This window comes from Pseudorca crassidens, chromosome 3, assembly GCF_039906515.1.
Source record: "Pseudorca crassidens isolate mPseCra1 chromosome 3, mPseCra1.hap1, whole genome shotgun sequence".
Taxonomy (NCBI): Eukaryota; Metazoa; Chordata; class Mammalia; order Artiodactyla; family Delphinidae; genus Pseudorca; species Pseudorca crassidens.
Window position 1 is genome coordinate 167,954,094 of NC_090298.1, and position 18,799 is coordinate 167,972,892.

Sequence of the window (18,799 nt, forward strand, 5' to 3'; positions counted from 1 at the left end):
TATGTACGTCCCAGGCTCTCGGGGGCAGCAGGTTAGGCCCTGAATAGACTCCCGGCAGCAGCAGGGACGGTGAGTAGAAGGCAGCCGGGAGCACGGGTGTCGGAACCCCCACTAGCCTACGACAAGCGCCCCCGTCTTTGAACCTCGGGTCCTCCCTTGGTAAAGACAGAGGGTAGATGGCTGTAGCCAGTGCTGGGAGCGTTGCAGATGAGGAGGCAGCTCAGTGCTGGGAGATGCTGCTGCCGCTGGTGGTCCACCATGACCGTCCTCATCGTCATCAGCCTCTCCCAGGCGGAGATCAACACATCCCCGCGAAAACTGGGCTGAACCCAAGCAGAGCTATACTGGACTGGTACCCCACACCTCTGTCCAAAACGGTGGCTTACCTGCTTTAAAGATGTATCTGCTTTGAAAACTCTATTTCCCATATTTACTCTTATTTTTTAAATTAGCACAGAGTACAGTGGACGGTGTGGGCTGCACAGACCCATGAGTTTTGACTCACGTACAGACTCGGGTATCTGTCCCCACATCAGTACACAGAATGGTTGCATAACCCCCAAAACTCCCTCGGGTGTTTCTTGGTAGTCACGACCTCCTCTCACCCTCAAGCCCTGGCACCCGTGGGTCTGCTCTCCGTCACAGTACTTTTGTCTCTGTGGGGATGCCGTATAAAGGGCATCATCCAGGACACTCCTTTTGTGACTGGCTTCTTCCACCCAGTGTGGAGCCTGGAGATCCCGTCCAGCTGTGCTGTGAGTCAGTGGTTCCTTCTTGTTGCTGAGTCATGATCCGTGACCCTAACGGCTCGTTCCTTCATTCACCAGCTGCGGGGCCATTTGGGCTGTTTCCAGTTTTTCGTGATTGTGAATAAAACAGCTAGAAGGACTCTCATGTATAGACACATGTTTTCCTTTCTTTGGGGTCAGTCAATACCTACGAATGGGATTGCTGGCTCCTACAGTAAGTGTATGTTTAACTTTATCCGAAACCACCCGTGTTTTCCCGGGGGGGGGGAGGTACCATTTCGAGCTCCCCCAGCCAGGTGTGAGTTCCTCTCGTCCCACCTCGTCACCAGCATTTTTTGTTGTCGGGTGTTGTCAGCATCTTTCTTTTTAGCCATTCTCATCGGTGTGTGGTGTTATCTTACTGTGGTTGTCATTATGCATTTTCGTAATCGCTAACGATGGCCAGCACCTGGTCAGGGGCTTTGCCTTTCATGTATGTTCTTTGGTGATACGTCAGTTGAAGTTTGTTTATTTTTTTAACTGTGTTGTCGGTTTTCTTACTGTTAATTTTGAGAATTGTTTGTATATTCTGGATACAAGTCCCCTGCCGGATATGTGATTTGCAAATATTCTCTCCCAGTCTTTAAAGTGCTTTTTCATTCTCTTAAGAGTGTCTTTTGGGGACTTCCCTGGTGATCCAGTGGTTAAGACTCCACGCTTCTACTGCAGGGAGCCCAGGTTCAGCCCCTGGTTGGGGAACTAAGATCCCACATGCTGTGCTCTGCGGCCAAAAATTTAAAAAAAAAAAAAATTTTTTTTTTGAAGTGTCTTTTGCAGAGAAAAAAAAAATTTTCCCGATAATTTTGATCAAACCCAATTTAACAGTTTTTCTTTTTTGGAAAGATCGTGCTTTTGATGTCATGCCTGAGAACTCTTCGCCTGTCCCGAGGTCGTGAACATTTTCTCCTCTGTTTTCTTTGAAAAGTTTTATAGTTTTACATTTTACATTTAGCTCCGCTTCATTCTGAGCTAACTTTTGTATAAGACGTAAAGTTTATGTCGAGGTTCATTTTTATGCATATGAAACAACCAGTTGTCCCAGCATCATTTGTTAAAACACTGTCCTTTATCGGATTGCTTTTCCACATTTGTCAAAAATCAATTGGCCTGGGACTTCCCCAGTGGTGCAGTGATGAAGAGTGCCTGCCAATGCAGGGGACACAGGTTCGATCACTGGTCCGGGAAGATCCCACATGCTGTGGAGCAGCTAACCCCGTGTGCCACAACTACTGAGCCTGTGCTCTAGAGCCCGTGAGCCACAACTTCTGAGCCCATATGCCACAGCTACTGAAGCCCGCGCGCCTAGAGCCCGTGCTCCGCAACAAGAGAAGCCACTGCAATAAGAAGCCCGCACACCACAGTGAAGAGTAGTCCCAGAAATGGGTAGACTGGCTCCTCTCACTTTATTCTTCAGTATTATATTGGCTATTTATATAGATTTAGAATTTTCTATATAGATTTTAGATCAGTTTATCTTTATTTCCAAAAAAAATTCCTAGTGAGATTTTGATTAAACAGCATTAAAGCTGTGTATCAATTTGGGGAGAATTGACATCTTTACTATGTTGGGTCTTCCAATCCATGAACGTGGTGTGTTTTCTCCATTTATTTAGCTCTTCTTTGATTTCTTTCATCAGCATTTGGTCATTTTTAGCATGCAGATACTGTACTTATTTTGTTATATTTATGCCTAGGTATTTTTTGGTTTTGGAGCTTTTTTTTTTTTTTTTGGCTATGTTGGGTCGTAGCTGCAGCATGGGGGCTCTTCATTGCGGCGCGCGGGCTTCTTGTGGTGTGCGGGTGTTCTCTCTCTAGTTGTGGCGCGCAGGCTCCAGGGCGCGTGGGCTCTATAGTTGGCGGCATGCAGACTCTAGTTGAGGCGCGCGAGCTCAGTAGTTGTGGCGCACGGGCTTAGTTGCCCTGCGGCGTGTGGGATCTTAGTTCCCTGACAAGGGATCGAACCCACGTCCCCTGCATTGGAAGGCGGATTCTTTACCACTGGACCACCAGGGAAGTCCCCTGGAGCTATTTTAAATGGTACTGATTTGAAATGTCAGTTTTCAACTGTTCATTGCTAGTGTACAAAAGTATGGTTGATTTCTGGTTCTTGACCTTGCTTCCTGTGACCATGCTGAACTCAGTCTTTAGTTCTAAGAGTTTTTTGTGGTCTGCAAATAGGAACAGTTTTAGTTCTTTTCCCGTGTGGGTGACTTTTATTTCTTTTTCTCGCCTTATTGCACTGACTAGAACGTCCAGTACGATGCTGTGTAAGAGTGGTGAGAGTGGACATCCTTGCCTTGTTCTCAGTCTTAGGGGAAAAGCTTCAGTCTTTCACCCCTAAGTGTAATGTTACCTGTATGTTTTTCACAAATGCCTTTTTTCAGGTTGAGGAAGTTTCCTTCTATTCCTAGTTTTCTGAGAGTCTTTATCATAATTGGATGTTGAGTTTTGCCAAGTGCTTCTTTCTTATTGATATGATCACGTGTTTTTTCTTCTTTAGACTACGAATGTGATGGATTTTATTGATTGATTGTCAATTAAAAAATAACTTCCTGGGCTTCCCTGGTGGCGCAGTGGTTGAGAGCCCGCCTGCCGATGCAGGGGACACGGGTTCGTGCCCTGGTACGGGAGGATCCCACATGCCGCAGAGCGGCTGGGCCCGTGAGCCATGGCCGCTGAGCCTGCGCATCCGGAGCCTGTGCTCCGCAATGGGAGAGGCCACAGCAGTGAGAAGCCCGTGTACCGCAAAAAAAAAAAAAAAAAAAAAAAACTTCCTATTTTTGTGTGGGCTTAATCTGAAATAGAAGATGATGTTCGAGCCTCATCCCTGTTCTCTTGGTCCTGATGTGTTTCCGGGTCACCCTGACATTAGAGGCCCTCTGAGCTTAGCTGTTCTCTCCCTTTCTATGTCCAGGGTGCTCCCCAGGACCTGGCTCTGAGGACAGGCATGGAGAGAAGTCATTTGCTGTCTAGAGCGGTGACTGTGGGATGGTGCCTGCCACTCCATCCCAGGGGCACCAGCCTGTCCCTTGCCTCACTTGGGCCCTCCAGGGTCCTCAGCACACCCTCAGAGGATTGGCTGGCAGACCTGAGTGTAGAGCTGCCGTTGATCAGAAGCCTTCCTCACAGACTACATTAAGTTTCACGAATGTGACGTCTCCATATCAGCAGACTGCATCAACTCATAATAGTGAATAAGCTAGGGTCGCAGGTCACAGGTCATGATATTCTCTGCAGTGCACACTGCCTCGCTGGAAACAGATGTGCAGCTCAGACCCCGGGCCGCCTGGTTGCTGTAGTCTGATGTCTGGGTTGCACTAGAAGAATCGAGTTTTTAAATCATTTGGAAATCCACGAACAGGCTATGTTTTGACACCCTGCCCACCCCCAGCCCCAAAAGCTCCAAGAGTTATCACCTTGGATGAGCACCTGCCTCCAGACTCCCTCTGCTCTGCTGTGGGTTTTTGACTTGCTTTTGGTGTGGGGACATCTCACAAGGATCAGCAGAGATCCAACCAAGAGCCAGGAACAGGACTGGCCCTGAGGTTGCGACAGAAATAACGATGGCTCCTGGATCCGGCATTTCACGTCTATCAGTTTTCTTATGTCAGAGTTGTGTTTCCAGGGACTTCAAGTTAATCCTGCAAACAGAGCACGAAGACCAGAGCAAATCGGCACCTACAGCCCCAGTGAGGGACTTCAGACTTTCAGTGACACATTTGTTTGAATCTCATTTCTGGTTAAAATTTCATCAGTATTGAAATCTTAGAAGTGAATTGCCCAAATGGTAAGTTTTTGATAACTTTTCCTGTTGTGCTTTTTTTTTTGACCCCATGGAGCAGAGATGCTAAGCTGAGAGGTATGCTCTTTGGGTTGTAACAAGGGGAGACTCTGGGGGCTCCGGGGCTGCATGAGGAAAAGCCCCCCTGCCACCATGCCAAGCAGGCGGCCCCCCTGGGCCACGCAGTGGAGGCTGATGAAGACAAATCATCTATCCAATTTTGAAGATGATAAAAATACAGCATCCCTGTCCGTGAGGGGATGTACCATTGCGATGTCTCATCAGGGCTCTGGGACCTGGTCTGGTGAAGACCCGTTGGACTCTGCATTTCCAGGAAGTCAGAGAGGGCCAGCACACAGGCAGTGGTGGCCCTGGGTGCTCCAGTCCCACGGAGGTTGGGGGCTGCCTGCCCTGGCGACCCCGCTCAGGCAGGCCAGACAACTGGTGCATAAGCAAGAGCTACACAGAAGCTGGAAGGGCCAGCGCTTCACCTTGGAGGATGGCGGCACATGGGTTCCATCTTTCTCTGGTTGCGTTCAGCTTCTGTAAGCTTTGTGGCATCTGATGTGATTTTCAAACACACCTAAGAAAGCATCATCGATGTCTTCCACCCCCAAGTGAGGAAAATCCTCCTGTCTGGGTGTGTGCAGCAGAGCCTCAGCAGCCCAGCCCCATGGAACACTTTGGGTCTTCTTCGAAAAAACTGAGATCTTAATATTAAAAGTCGCAATATGCAAATGAAAACTACAACGAGGTACCACCTCACACGGGTCAGAATGGCCATCACTAAAAAGTCTACAAGTAGGGACTTCCCTGGTGGCGCAGTGATTAAGAATCCACCTGCCAATGCAGGGGACACGGGTTCGATCCCTGGTCCGGGAAGTTCCCACATGCCATGGAGCGCCTAAGCCCGTGCGCCACAACTACTGAGTCCGCACGCCTAGAGCCCGTGCTCTGCAGCAAGAGAAGCCACCGCAATGAGAAGCCCGCGCACCACAATGAAGAGTAGCCCCCGCTCACCACAACTAGAGAAAGCCCATATGCAGCAATGAAGACCCAACGCAGCCAAAAATAAATAAATAAAATGAAATAAATTTGTTTAAAAAAAAGTCTACAAATAATAAATTCTGGAGAGGGTGTGGAGAAAAGGGAACCCTCCTACACTGTTGGTGGGAACATAAATTGGCACAGCCGCCGTGGAGAACAGTATGGAGGTTCCTCAAAAAACTAAAAATAGAACTACCATACGACCCAGCAATCTCACTCCTGGGCATATATCCAGACAAAGCTCTAATTCAAAAAGATTTGTGCACCCCTATGTTCATAGCAGCACTATTTACAGTAGCCAAGACATGGAAGCAACCTAAATGTCCAGCAACAGATGAATGGATAAAGAAGATGTGGTACATGTATATACAATGGAATATTACTCAACCATAAAAAATAATGAAATAATGCCATTTGCAGCAACATGGATAGACCTAGAGATTATCATACTAAGTGAAGTAAGCCAGATAGAGAAAGACAAATATCATATGATATCGCTTATATGGGGAATCTAAAATATGATACAAATGAACTTATTTACAAAACAGAAACAGACTCACAGACATAGAAAACAAATTTCCAGTTACCAGAGGGGAAAGCGGGTAGGGGAGGGGTAAATTAGGAGTTTGGGATTAGCAGATACAAACTACTATGTATAAAATAGATAAACAACAAGGACCTACTGTATAGCACAGGGAACTATATTCGATATCCTGTAATAAACTGTAATGGAAAAGAATATGAAAAAGAATATATATATTTTTTAAAAGTCACAATACTTGGGGCCCTGGAATGATAGATTCAAGTTCTGCAGTGTTAAAGCTACAGCAGACATCCCTGACATGTGCCACTTGAAATCATAGGCATTTCTTTGCTGAGTCATCTTGACTTGAAATCATAGGCATTTCTTTGCTGAGTCATCAGAAACGCAGCTCCTGCTTTCGAAACTCCAGCGAGCATCTTCGCTCTGACCACCAGCACATGTGGATACAGAAGAGACGAATCTTCTATCCTGTATCCAGCTCGCTGGGAAGATGGTCTTGCGGCCGCTTCGAGTGGATGTGTCCGTAAGGGACCTGCTTCAGTCCTGAGTGCTGAGTCAAGGCCAGCGGGGACCCTGGACCGTCCACGGCTCCCTGTGTGTGGACTGGCTTCCCACTCGGGCACCTCCATTCTCACGGCGACCCTTCCTGGTGGCCCATGGGGCTGGTGCACCATCCACGCAGCGTCACAGCTCACGACGGATCGCCAACCACTAAGCAGCTTTTCTCTGGAGCCTGTGTTTTCAGGGAAGACCCAGGATATCTTGACTGGACTGTGAACGCACACGCCTACTGGGCATTCACTAGAAGCTTCCTCGCCCCCTGCACAGAGTTTTTGTCCAACCACAAGAGCAAAACGTTTGCCGGCCAAAGCACATTATTTGATAAAGTAGTTTCGCCAATAGTACATCCGCTTTTTCTCTAAAATATTCATCATTGGACTTCCCTGGCAGTCCAGTGGTTAAGACTCGTGCTTCCGCTGCAGGAGGCATGGTTTCAGTCCCTGGTTGGGGAACTAAGATCCCGCAAGCCCCGTGGGTTGGCCATAAATAAATAATTCATCATCACTTTTTATCCTTTTAATAGACTTTCTCTTAGAGCAATTTCAGGTTTACAGAAAAATCGAGCAGCTGTACAGAGAATTCCCGTAATGCCCCACCCTGTACCCCACGCAGTTTTCCTTATTATTAACATCTAATTTTGGTGCATCTGTTACAGCCGATAAGCCAATATTGACCCATTATCATTATTAACTAAAGCCCTTGGTGACATCAGGGTTCACCCTATGTTGTACGTTCTATGGGTTTTGACAAACATCTAATGATATCATCCCTTTTTTAAAAAAATTTATTTTTGGCTGCATTGGGTCCTCGTTGCTGTGCACGGGCTTTCTTTAGTTGCGGTGAGCGGGGGCTGCTTTTCATCGCGGGGCACAGGCTTCTCATTGCAGTGGCTTCTCTTGTTGCGGAGCACGGGCTCTAGGCGCGTGGGCTTCAGTAGTCGTGGCTCGCGGGTTCAGTAGTTGTGGCTCACAGGCTCTAGAGTGCAGGCTCAGTAGTTGTGGCACACGGGCTTAGTTGCTCCGCGGCATGTGGGATCTTCCCGGACCAGGGCTCGAACCCGTGTCCCTTGCATTGGCAGGCGGATTCTTAACCACTGCGCCACCAGGGAAGTCCCAATATCATCACTTTTGAATGTGGTTTTGCAAGTTTCTCTGCAAAGGTGGGAGCAGTGCCCCTTTGAAAGATCTATCTAAAGTTCATCTCTGCTCTGCTTTAAGTGACAAAATTAAAGAATGCGTACTGGAAAGCACTCCGGTTCTTATTCTGAAAAGTCTCAATTAACTTACCAGAGAAGTCATCATCCTGTTTAGAGTAACACAAACCCACTTACCATGTCAAGGGCTACATGGGTCATCCATCTAATAAGAGCCTCGTCCTAATTTCCTTCATCTGTTCCTTGTGTTCCTACTGTTTTCTTTCGTGGCTCCGTATGTAAATGAGCAGAGTGTGTGACCCCCGATTGGATCCTGGTCCACAAACAGGACTTTCATCAAGTGATTCGATCGGTTAACAGTGTTGAGTGGGGGTTAATTTCCGGGTCACGGAAGATGTTGACATTTGGGGAGCCTGGCTGAAGGGAATGCTTTGTGCTATTTTTGCAACTTTTTATACAATCTGGAGTTATTTCCAAACTTAAAAATTTTTCAATTGATAAATTAAGAAGTAGAACTATATTTTTTAAAGTTCTAGGAACTACAAGAAGAAGTAAACATGTTAGCTGGTAAAAATGATTACCAAAAAAGATTATCTCTGTGAGGTAGAAAGAAAAGAGGAAGACTTGCTTTTTTTATACCTTTTTCTTCTATTTGAATTTTAACCACATGCATGCATTACCTTATACATTTTTTATTGAGGTAAAATTCATATAACATAAAATTAACCATTTTAAAGTGCATAATTCGGTAGCATTTAGGACATCCATGGTGCTGTGCAACGATCCCCTCTCTACCTAAAAATGTAAAAAATCAGTTTAGCAGTAAAGTATAATCCATACAATGCAATTGTGTGAGTGATTTACAATTGCTTAGTAAATCCCTGGGGGCAGAGGCGGCAGAGTGCCGCCCTCCAGCCAAATTCTGCCGGCCCCCTGGTTTTGTAAATAAAGTTTTATTGGCACACAGCCACGCCCCCTCATGGACGCACACTGGGCTGTTAGGGAAGGGAGGGGCTTCCTCTCCTGAGTGGGAGTTGGTGGAGGCCTGGGAGAAGCTGCGGCTGGGATGGGGCGGGGCAAGCGAGGTGCCCAGGGCACCAAATTTAGGGAGTTGCTCCCCTCCGGGGGCTGACCCTGCCACGGCACGACCTTGACAATGAGCTCTTCCTTCAGTTTGGTGCCCTGGGCGCCTCATGGGTGCCACCCCAGTCCTGGCCCTGGAAGGAGACTGGTATGTCACTGGCCTAACCGGGTTTTTGTATGGCAAGTGCATATAAAATTACTACATAATTTTTTAATGTTTAATTAGCAAAATAAAACTGGACAAATTGAAAATGCCCATTTCCCCCAGCCAGCCTCCCCGTGTCCCCAGTGGTGAGCCCTGCCCTTCTCTCCATCCTCCCACCTGGCCCTTAACTCCAGGCAGAATTCCGTGATTTCTATCCCTGCCCTCAGAACTCCAGCCATGACACTTTGGTTCTTTTAAATACTCTCCATTTTCTTTAAAGCTCCAAAAGCGTTCATAAAACATTTAAACGTTTATTTCCTCCTTCTGTGGTCACATAATAAGCTGTATTTTAGGACAGGACGTTTACTGCAGCAGTTTTCTGTCCTCACCCCCGCTTCTCCCTGGTTTTCCAGGAGCATCGTCTCCCCCTTCCCACTTCTGGCCCAGGAGGCGTGGTCCTGATATCGAATTATGGCAGACCCAGCCTGGAGATACAGGTGTTGCTTTTTTTTTTTTTTGCGGTACGCGGGCCTCTCACTGTTGTGGCCTCTCCCGTTGCAGAGCACAGGCTCCGGACGCGCAGGCTCAGAGGCCATGGCCCACGGGCCCAGCCGCTCCGCGGCATGTGGGATCCTCCCGGACCAGGGCACGAACCCGTGTCCCCTGCATCGGCAGGCAGACTCTCAACCACTGTGCCACCAGGGAAGCCCTCAGGTGTTGCTTTGATACTGGTCATTGCTGGCCCTTTGCAGGGGTGACCTTGGCCTGGCAGGTCTTTTTTTTTTTTTTTTTGGCTGCGTTGGGTCTTCGTCGCTGCACGCAGGCTTCCTCTAGTTGTGGCAAGTCGGGCTACTCTTCGTTGTGGTGCGTGGGCTTCTCCTTGCACGCGGGCTCAGTAGTTGTGGCCCACGGGCTTAGTTGCTCCGTGGCATGTGGGGTCTTCCCCTACCAGGGCTCGAACCCGTGTCTCCTGCATTGGCAGGAGGATTCTTAACCACTGTGCCACCAGGGAAGTCCTGGCAGGTCATTTTAATGAGGTTATTGTTATAAATGGAATGGCCATTACAGTGGATGCTAATGAATTCAGAGGAGAAGTAACCTCCACCCTCACTTAGAAGACACAAATCTAGTCCTTATGTCAGGTAAAATTTTGCTAGGATTATATATGAAAGGAAAGGAGTTTTTAAAATTCCTTTTAAAATGTTTAAATAACCGACTAATTTTAATATACTTGGGAGTTAATAAAACTTATCTGCACTCTGCTACCACGTTGAGTTTTTGAAACGCTGTATCTTTGATACAAGTCGTTAGGCATTTTCTCCCCTCCTTTCTCCCGAATGCCTAAAGCATATGTGTGTGCCCTTTTCCCCAGGCATTCCGCTAGTAATTCACGCAGCAGAAACCAGTGAAATTAAACGGCCAATAAAAAGGAATATGGGCTGCACTGCACCCAATCAGAAATAAAGATGAAGCTCCTGATACGTCAAGAAATAGGTAGACAAGTGTATGCATAATACCAAGATGGAAAGAAATCTTTGAGAAGCTCGGAAAACAGAAACGATTTTAGGGAAAGCAGCCTGGCCCTGGGGTAGCGAGGGGGCACCTCTGCATCCATCCTTGGCTCTTCCTTACAGTTTGACATGTGGGCCTGTGCAGGTACCACTTTGATAAAATGTTTTAAATAACAAAAAATTAAACTCCAGTCAAGTATAAATTTAATTTCCATTTAAGTATATCTAAAGATTAAACACTGACTTTTCCAGCCACTGAGAGGACTTATCAAGCCTCTTGTACTTGTGCAGTAAGAATCCCTCGGTCGGGTCCGTAAGGAAGCCTCCCACTCCAGCCCCCGGACTTCAAGCGTGAGATGCTCCTTTTTGAAGGATGCTGGACGGCCTCAGCTTGGAGCTGGGAGGCGGCGCCACAGCGCCCTCTTCTGGGTGCACTGCGCTGCGCCTCCGGTCCTAACTCCCGGGCACCAACCCCTCCATCTGAACTAAGGGGACTGGTGACGTTGTCCTGAACTTCATCACCTTCAGAGGTTTACCTGACGTCTTAATTTTAAAACGCAGTGAACACCTTGGGAGGTTCCACTGTGTATTAAGTTAATTTAAGGTATCAGTGGGCTTGTTCTGACCCTATTTAATAGCTATGGGGTTTTGAGGATGGTCTTACAAAGCAAAAGTTCATTTGTATTCTTTCCCGCAATACTCGGAACTGCACGATTTTCAGCAGTCTTACACACGTCTGGCAAACTTCTGGGTGTCCCCAGCATCCTCTCAGGAGCTCCACGAGATCAAAACTGTTTTCACAATAATACTAACCCGTTAGTTGCTGTTTTCCCCGTGTTGACATTTGCCCCGACGATGCAAAACCAGCACGGCTGACACAGCCGTGCACAAATCAGAGCGGACACATCAGAGTCTCTAGAAGTCACTGTAATCCTCACCATCATGCACGCACAGTAAAAAAAAAAGAAAAGAAAAATACCAAATGCTAGTTTCACTCAAGAATTCCCTGATGAAGCAGTAAAAATTATTAATTTTATTAAATCTCAGTCCTCGAGAACACTTAATATTCTGTGTGACGAAAAGTGCTTCTGCTTGTTCCCCAAATACGATGACAGTCTTGAGGAAAAGCTCACGGGCAAATGGCTTGTGAGCAGAACGAGCTACTTTTTTCATGAAACGCTGTTTTTCCTCGAAAGGATGACAGACAAATTATAATTATCCAGACTCGAAGATTTGGTACACATTTTCTCAAAACTGAACGGTTGTGAGCTTGACATATCGAGGAAAACACGACAGGTTTTATTGTCAATATGTTCTCAAACCAAAAAAACAGAATTTTGGGAAACTGGTATCTTGCCGAAGTTGTTGGTAGTGATATTAACCAGTGTGACTTTTTTCAATACCGTGTGATGAAATGTATCAACATTTGGAAGATCTGCAAACTCAGTGAACCAATATTTTCCAAGTGACCAGTGCATGTTGTTACAAAACCGTGCATGTGGGTGAAAGATCCATTCAAATTGCAAGAAAGACTAAAGTTCTTTTTAATTAGTTGTATAGTTTTTATTGAGGTAAAATTCACATAACATAAAACGCACCATTTTAATCATGTAATTCAGTGGCATTTGGTACATTCACAATGTTCTGTAACCATTACCCTGTCGAGTTCCAGAACATTCTCATCACCCCCAAAGGAACCCTGTACCAGTTAGTAGTCACCTCCCATTCCCTCCTCCTTCAGCCCCGGGGCAACTAATCTGCTCTCTGTCTCTGGATTTGCCTGTTTTGGACGTTTCATACAAATGGAATCACTCAACACGTGGCCTTTTGTGATTGGCTTCTCTCACTGAGCATCATGTTTTCAAGGTTCATCCACATTGTAACATATGTCAAAACTTCATTCCTTTTTAGAGATGAATAATATTCAATTGTACGTATGGACCATATCTTGTTTATCCATTCATCAGTGACTGACATTTGTATTTTTCTGCTTTTTTTGCCGTTATGAATCAGGCTGCTACGAGCAAGTTTTTGTTTGAACACCTGTTTTCAATTATCTTGGGTAGAGTGAAATTGCTGGGTCATGTGGTTTAACTGAGTTTATATTTTAACAGCTGTTTGCCACGGTAGCTGAACCATTTTTCAGTCCCACCAGCAACTGAGGAGGGTTCCAGTTTCTCCACATCCTCACTGAGGCTTGTTACTTTTCTTTTCTCTCTTAATAGCCAACCTAGTGGGTGTGAAGTGGTACCTCACTGTGGCTTTAGTTTGTATCTCCCTAATGACTAATGATGTTGAGCATCTTTTTATGTGCTTATTGGAGACATGCCTATTCCAGGCCTTTGCCCATTTTTTAAAACTTTTTATTTTATATTGGAGCATAGGTGATTAACAATGTGGCGTTCATTGCTCATTTTTTAATTGTGTCATTTTATCATTTTGTTGTTGAGTCTCCATAGTTCTTTATAATATTCTGGATATAAGACCCTTATTAGATACATGATTTGCAAATATGTTCTCCCATTCCGTGGGTTGTCTCTTCACTCTCTTTATAGTGTCCTTTGACATACAGAAGTTTTTAATTTTGATGAAGTCCAATATATCTTTTTTAAAAGTTTTTATCTTTCATTTTTTGTTTGTGCTTTTGGTGTCATATCTAAGATTCTATTCCCAAATCCAAGGTCATGGAGATAACCTTATTTTATGTGATTACCTCTTGCATGTAGTTCTTTGATCCCTTTGGAGTGGATTTTTGTATATGCTGTGAGGTAAGGGTCCTGCTTCATTCTTTTGCACGTGACTATCTATTTATCCCAGCACCGTTTGTTGAAGAGTGTATTCTTCCTCCATTAACTGGTCTAAACACCCTTATTGAAAGTCAGTTGACCCTAGATGTATGGGTTTATTTCTGGACTCTCAATTCTATCCCATTGATCTGTATGTCTGTCCTATCCCAGTACTGCACTGTTGTGGTTCCTGTAACTTTATAATCAGTTTTGAAATGGGAACTTGTGAGTCTTCGACCTGGTACTTCCTTTTCGAGATTGTTTTGGTTATTTGGGGTCCCTTGCAATGCCATATGAATTTTAAGATCAACTTGTCCATTTGAAAAGGCAGCTGGAAGCTTGGTAGAGAATTTTGATAGAGACTGCTTTGAGTCTACAGATCAATTAGGACAGTATTACCATCTTAATAGTAAGTCTTCCAATCCATGAACATAGGACGTCTTTCTGTTTGTTTGGGTCGTCTTTAATTTCTCTCAACAGTGTTTCATAGTTTTTTCAGTGTACAAGTATTTCACCTCCTTGGTTAAATTTATTCCTAGGTATTTTATTCTCTCTGATATTATTGCAAATGGGATTGTTTTCTCCATTTCATTTTCATATCGTTCATTATTTAGAAATATAATTGACTTTTGTATATTGATCTTGTATCTTGCAACCCTGGTGCTGATAGTTTTTGGGGAGATCCTTTCCATATTTAAGATCATGCTGTCTGCAAATAGAGGTAGTTTTGCTTCTTCCTTCCCTCTGTGGATGCCTTTTATTTTCTTCTGTGGCCTAATGACCCTGGCTAGAATTTCCAGTACAGTGTTGAATAGCAGTGGCAAGAGTAGATGTTCTCAACAGTGGTCAGAAGAGGTGGGGGGCGAAGCAGAAACCCCTCGTTCCTGAACTCAGCTCTGGGGAAGTGGTCCAGCTGCACTTTCTGAAAGTGTTGGGCCTGCTTTTTACAGAATCGTCTCTGTGGTCTTTGCTTCCCCTGGATGTTTAAGGGTCACTGCCTCCAGCAGAGCTTATGTTTGCATTTTTCATGTACAAGTCGGGCTCAGATGTGGTGGTTGCCACACTCGGCCGGGTGTCTCTTCCTTTGCATAGACCTGCCATGGCCCCTCAGCCCTCGCTTCCGCGAGGTCTGAGGACCCATCTCGGAGGCCCTCCCCCAGGAGGACCCCTCTGTGAGCTGTCTCATCTCCGTGGCCCCAGGGTCCTGCGCCTCCCAATGGCAGGGCTGGGGTCGTGGCCTACTGGTATTTTTCCAAAGCCCTCCAGCTGGGAGACCCTGGCTTTGCAACAGGGCAGGCTGGCCGGGAAGCCAGTGCCATCACCTGTCCCCGGGTCTGTGGTCCTCTGATTCTCCCAGTGCAGACGATGGATTTGGGGAGCAGCAGGCGGTTATCGTGCTGGCTTTGCTTACACTTGAACTTACGCAGTGACTAAGCATTCCCGTTGTGCATGTGCACATGCAGACGTGTTAAAACTCAGCTGCCAGTGTAGACAGTAGGACCCCATCTGCTGCTGGTGTCTGACGGGCTCCTGGGCTCCTCTGCACGTGATGAAGCAACGCTCCTGCTGAGGCTTCAGCCCCCGACCTAACCCATTGCCCCCGCCCACCCCCCACGCCCCGCCTGCGTCCAGCCTGCTCTCTATCTCGTAGGCGCTCGGATCTTTATTTGGATATTAATACAAACCAATCTTGGCTAATGCTAACCATCTGATTTCGTTTTTGTTTTTTTTTTTCCATTTTGTTTTGTTTTGTTTCTGCGCACATTTTCTTTAGCTTGAAATGGCGATTGAAAACCTCCAAAAAAGCGAAGGGATCACATCACACAAAAGCGGTTTACTCAACAGTCATGTAAGTGTGTGTCAACCTGCTGGTCTGCCCTGCTCTGCTTGTCACCTTCATAGGCATTTTAAAAACAAACAGGGAGTTCCCCGGTGGCCCAACGGTTAGGATTCCAGGCTTTCACTGCCATGACCCTGGTTCAGTCCCTGGTTCAGGGAACGGAGATCCCGCAAGCCGCGCGGTACGGCCGAAAAAAAAAAAAGCAGTGAGTTGACACCTTTAAAGTGCCGAAAAGGTGCAGAGGGGGGAACCCATCTAGACTTCTACACTCAGCAAAAACGTCCTTCCACAGCGAAGGGAAATTAAGGCAGGCTCTTCCTTTGTGAAAGTGGGGTGACAGCGCCTCCCTCCTTGGGGGGAACAGGGATTAAACTGCTTAGTGTATGTAACGTCCTCCCCACCATGCCTGGCAGAGGGTAAGCGTTGTAAATAAATTCGTACTCAGACAAGCCACAACCAAAACATGACGCCGGATTGGGGGTGCCATAAGCGTTCTTAGCTAATTCTCCTGTGATCAGCTTTTTGAAAATAAAAAAAGATTGGTAATTTGACAAAAGGGCAAAGCAACTAATTCCTATTGATTTTAGCTGCATAAGACCTTTCTCTTCTGGGGACACCACGTGATCGTAGGCCCCAAGGCCAGGAGGGCGCAAAGGTCTTTGCCTCTGGGTGGCTTTGAGTGGCAGGACGGGGCTGGCAGAGATGACAGTGCAGGGACTCGGCTTCTGGGGACCATTGAGGAGGGAAAGCTCCTGTTGCCACCCCCCCACTCCTCCCTTTTCCCCTTACTTCTCCAAACGCCCTCAATGCGGCTTTAACTTGACTGGAACTTCGTTCGGCAGTTTGGAGGTAGGACAGGCCGCACTTCTGGCAGCTTTTCTCAAGCACTTGGGTTGGGATTGGCTTCCTTTTGAGAATTAAAACATCAAAGAAAAGAATTCCCCTTTAGTTGGACCCGATCCCAGCTGTGACCCCAGCAAGACTTTCATACTGGCCGACATTCAAAGTGAGTGATTCAGGGTGCGGGGCCAGAAAGCCCGCTAGGGAAAGATCCAGGAGGTTCTGGGTTTGTCGGGGGGCACAGGCGTGGCCAGCACCTCCAGCCCATTGGCGGAGCCTCAGAGCGCTGGTCACTGGAGGAAGAGCAGCCTCATCCCGGCTGTCTCGAAGGAAAAACAAAAGTCCATCAGGCCCCAGGCTAGGTGGGTCATGGCCACCCTGTTGTCCATCACTGCCGGATGATGTCACCTGGTGGGAAGGTCTGGAGAAGGGAAGCTGCAGCCTTAGAGCGGAGCGTGTAGGAAGTCTGCAAGACAGCATTCTCTGCTCGGGGACCAGAGTTCTTCAGATCTCGAGCAGACGTGGCCACGGCACAGCCTGCGAGGCCAGGCGCTAGGGCAGCCCCAGAGAGCCATGAGGAAGGCAGGATGGGTGCGGACCCCAGGCCGGCGGCGTATCCGCGGGAAGTTTAAAATGTCTGTGTGAAACGCATGAGCCTCAGTCTCTGGCTGCAGGGATGCCTCTGGCTTTCTAACGCTTTTCCTCCGGAAGGCGGGCTTGCCTTGGCTGCTCCTCCAAAACCAGTTTCCGTTCCTGAGTTCAGTTTCTGAGCAGGAAGATCCTCCCTGTGTCCGTTTTCCTTCTGGCAATTTAAGTCGTTTTCTCCCATTGGGAGCCGTAAGAAGTAGGATCTGAGGCTTGGCGACTCAAAGAGGATAGAAAGAAGATCTCGGTAAAGAGTCGACCCCACGCGCTGCGGTCAGCCGGCCAGGAGCTTGTCTGGGCAGGGAGGGCGGGGAGAGAGCTAGGGTGTCTCCTGGCGACAGACGGCCTTGTGTCCTGCAGAGCCCTTCGTGGTCCTAGTTGGCCGCGCTCACCTGAGACAGTTGTCCCTGGGCACCACCGGCTGCAGTCCCCGCGCCCGGGCAGGAGAGCCTGGTGCCGGGTGGCGAGATGCCCAGAGCCCAGGAAGGCTGGGCTGTGCCTTTCAGACCCAACCCGACATCAGGGTCACCCCAGCTCCCCAGGCTGCCCTCGGGACTCGGACCAGGGTGTCTGAGGGTTGAAGGGACCTTCCAGCCTTGGTGTGGGAGCCCCTGAGGGAAGAGATGGGCCCCGAGCCATCTTTAAAACAGGGGAACGCATGATTTGGTGGCAGGAAACGAGGGATGACTGTTTTGGAGGAAGGAGGCAGAGAAAGTTGAGCTGGGAATGGAGATGCCGTCCCTCACCAGGGTGTCACTGTGGCGTGTGGGTGCAGCCACGCCAGCCAGGCCTGCCCGTCTGCTGTCCCGGGTCTATCGGGAGAGGCCCCCAGCCCCTGCTGACTCAGGGACCCCCATCATGGGTCCCTGCAGAGGTGGCCGCTGCTTACTGCACATAAACTACTATTTCCAGCCCCTGGGAGAAGGACCTGCTTTAGGTGGATCGTATTCAGATTGTATGACCTTTTTTTTTTTTAAAATCAAGAAACATAAATGGTCAGAGATGATTTAGCCTTCAGGTGGTGGTGTAGTGACAGAGCCGTGCCCTGCAGTCTGGGCTGGCGATGGGCTGTGGCAGCTTCATGGGCTGGGTGCTCTGCCTAGGAGTTGCTCCAGATTATGGCGGCGAAGGCCTCCGGCAGTGGTCGCGCTTGGACTGCTGTTTTTTGGAGTTTCCCCGGCCCCCTCACCACCTCGACGACCCCGCCTGGTCTCCTGGAGGGAAAGGCTCTTTCCCAGTGGGCGTCAAGGCTGGGCCTCTCCCGTCAGCTCCACCCTTGAGCCTCCAAGGGCGCCTGCCCGCCTGGAGGCGCAGCTGCGCACGTGTGTTGTGGGCCGAGCCCTGACCGCCCCCCGCCCCCACCCCACAGCAGACCCTGCACCTCCCGCCACCTTCCTGGCTCATCCAGGGCAGCGCCGTCCTGCTGGAGGCTCATCCTTGTGCCCCCTCCTCCGCCCACAGCCTGCATCCGATGCCCCTTGGCCTTCAGAACCATCCGGAATCAGACCACTTCTCCCCCCCCACCCACCATGGCCACAGCCTCCTACCGTCACACCCGGTCAGTCTGCCGCGGGCGAGGCGGGGCTGTGTGGTGGGGAGATGGGCCTCCCGTTCACCTAGTGTCACTGACGTGCGATGCTCAGCTGGTCGGGATGACACCAGGTAGCGCGTCAGGAGTGCGGTGCGCAGACCCCGCCGGCGCTCGCTCAGCCTACAGGGGAGGCTCTGCCTTCACGGAGCCCGTAGACCGCCCTCCAGCGCCGTCAGCCTCCCTTCCCGGTCACCTCTCGTCGCCGGAGAGGGTGGAAGTGAACCCATTATTGCTTCGGAGGCTGCTGGTGGCATCTGTTCGCTCTGTGCTTACCTCTACTCAGGAGGGAGTTAACCACACATCCTTGGTGTCGGTGTCCACGTAGTCACCCGCAAGGAAGTCTGCTTTCCGTGTAATTCTTGGGATTTGGCCCAGGTGGTCAGGAGCAGAAGCCATCATCTTATTTCCCAAACCTTCCTTCTCACGTTGGGCCAGTCATGTCAGGTGCCGGGCGGGGTCTCGGCCTCCATCTCTCAGGACCTGG

General features: G+C 48.4%; 1 protein-coding gene and 1 long non-coding RNA gene across 11 annotated transcripts in view; both read left to right on the forward strand.

Moving 5' to 3' along the window:
- Nucleotides 1-18,799, forward strand: part of RFX2 (regulatory factor X2) — a 99,804-nt gene that overhangs the window by 59,710 nt on the left and 21,295 nt on the right. For 8 of the 10 annotated variants that reach the window (XM_067734049.1, XM_067734047.1, XM_067734051.1 and 5 more), the window contains one exon: nt 15,174-15,248. The exons of the other annotated variants lie outside the window; for them this stretch is intronic. In XM_067734049.1, coding sequence (XP_067590150.1) covers nt 15,174-15,248 — 75 coding nt within the window. The remainder of the gene's footprint in view (nt 1-15,173; nt 15,249-18,799) is intronic. 10 annotated transcript variants of the gene reach the window in all.
- LOC137222594 (uncharacterized) lies at nt 773-8,098 on the forward strand. The gene is made up of 2 exons (XR_010942506.1): nt 773-6,479; nt 6,518-8,098. It is a non-coding gene; the product is annotated as an uncharacterized lncRNA (long non-coding RNA).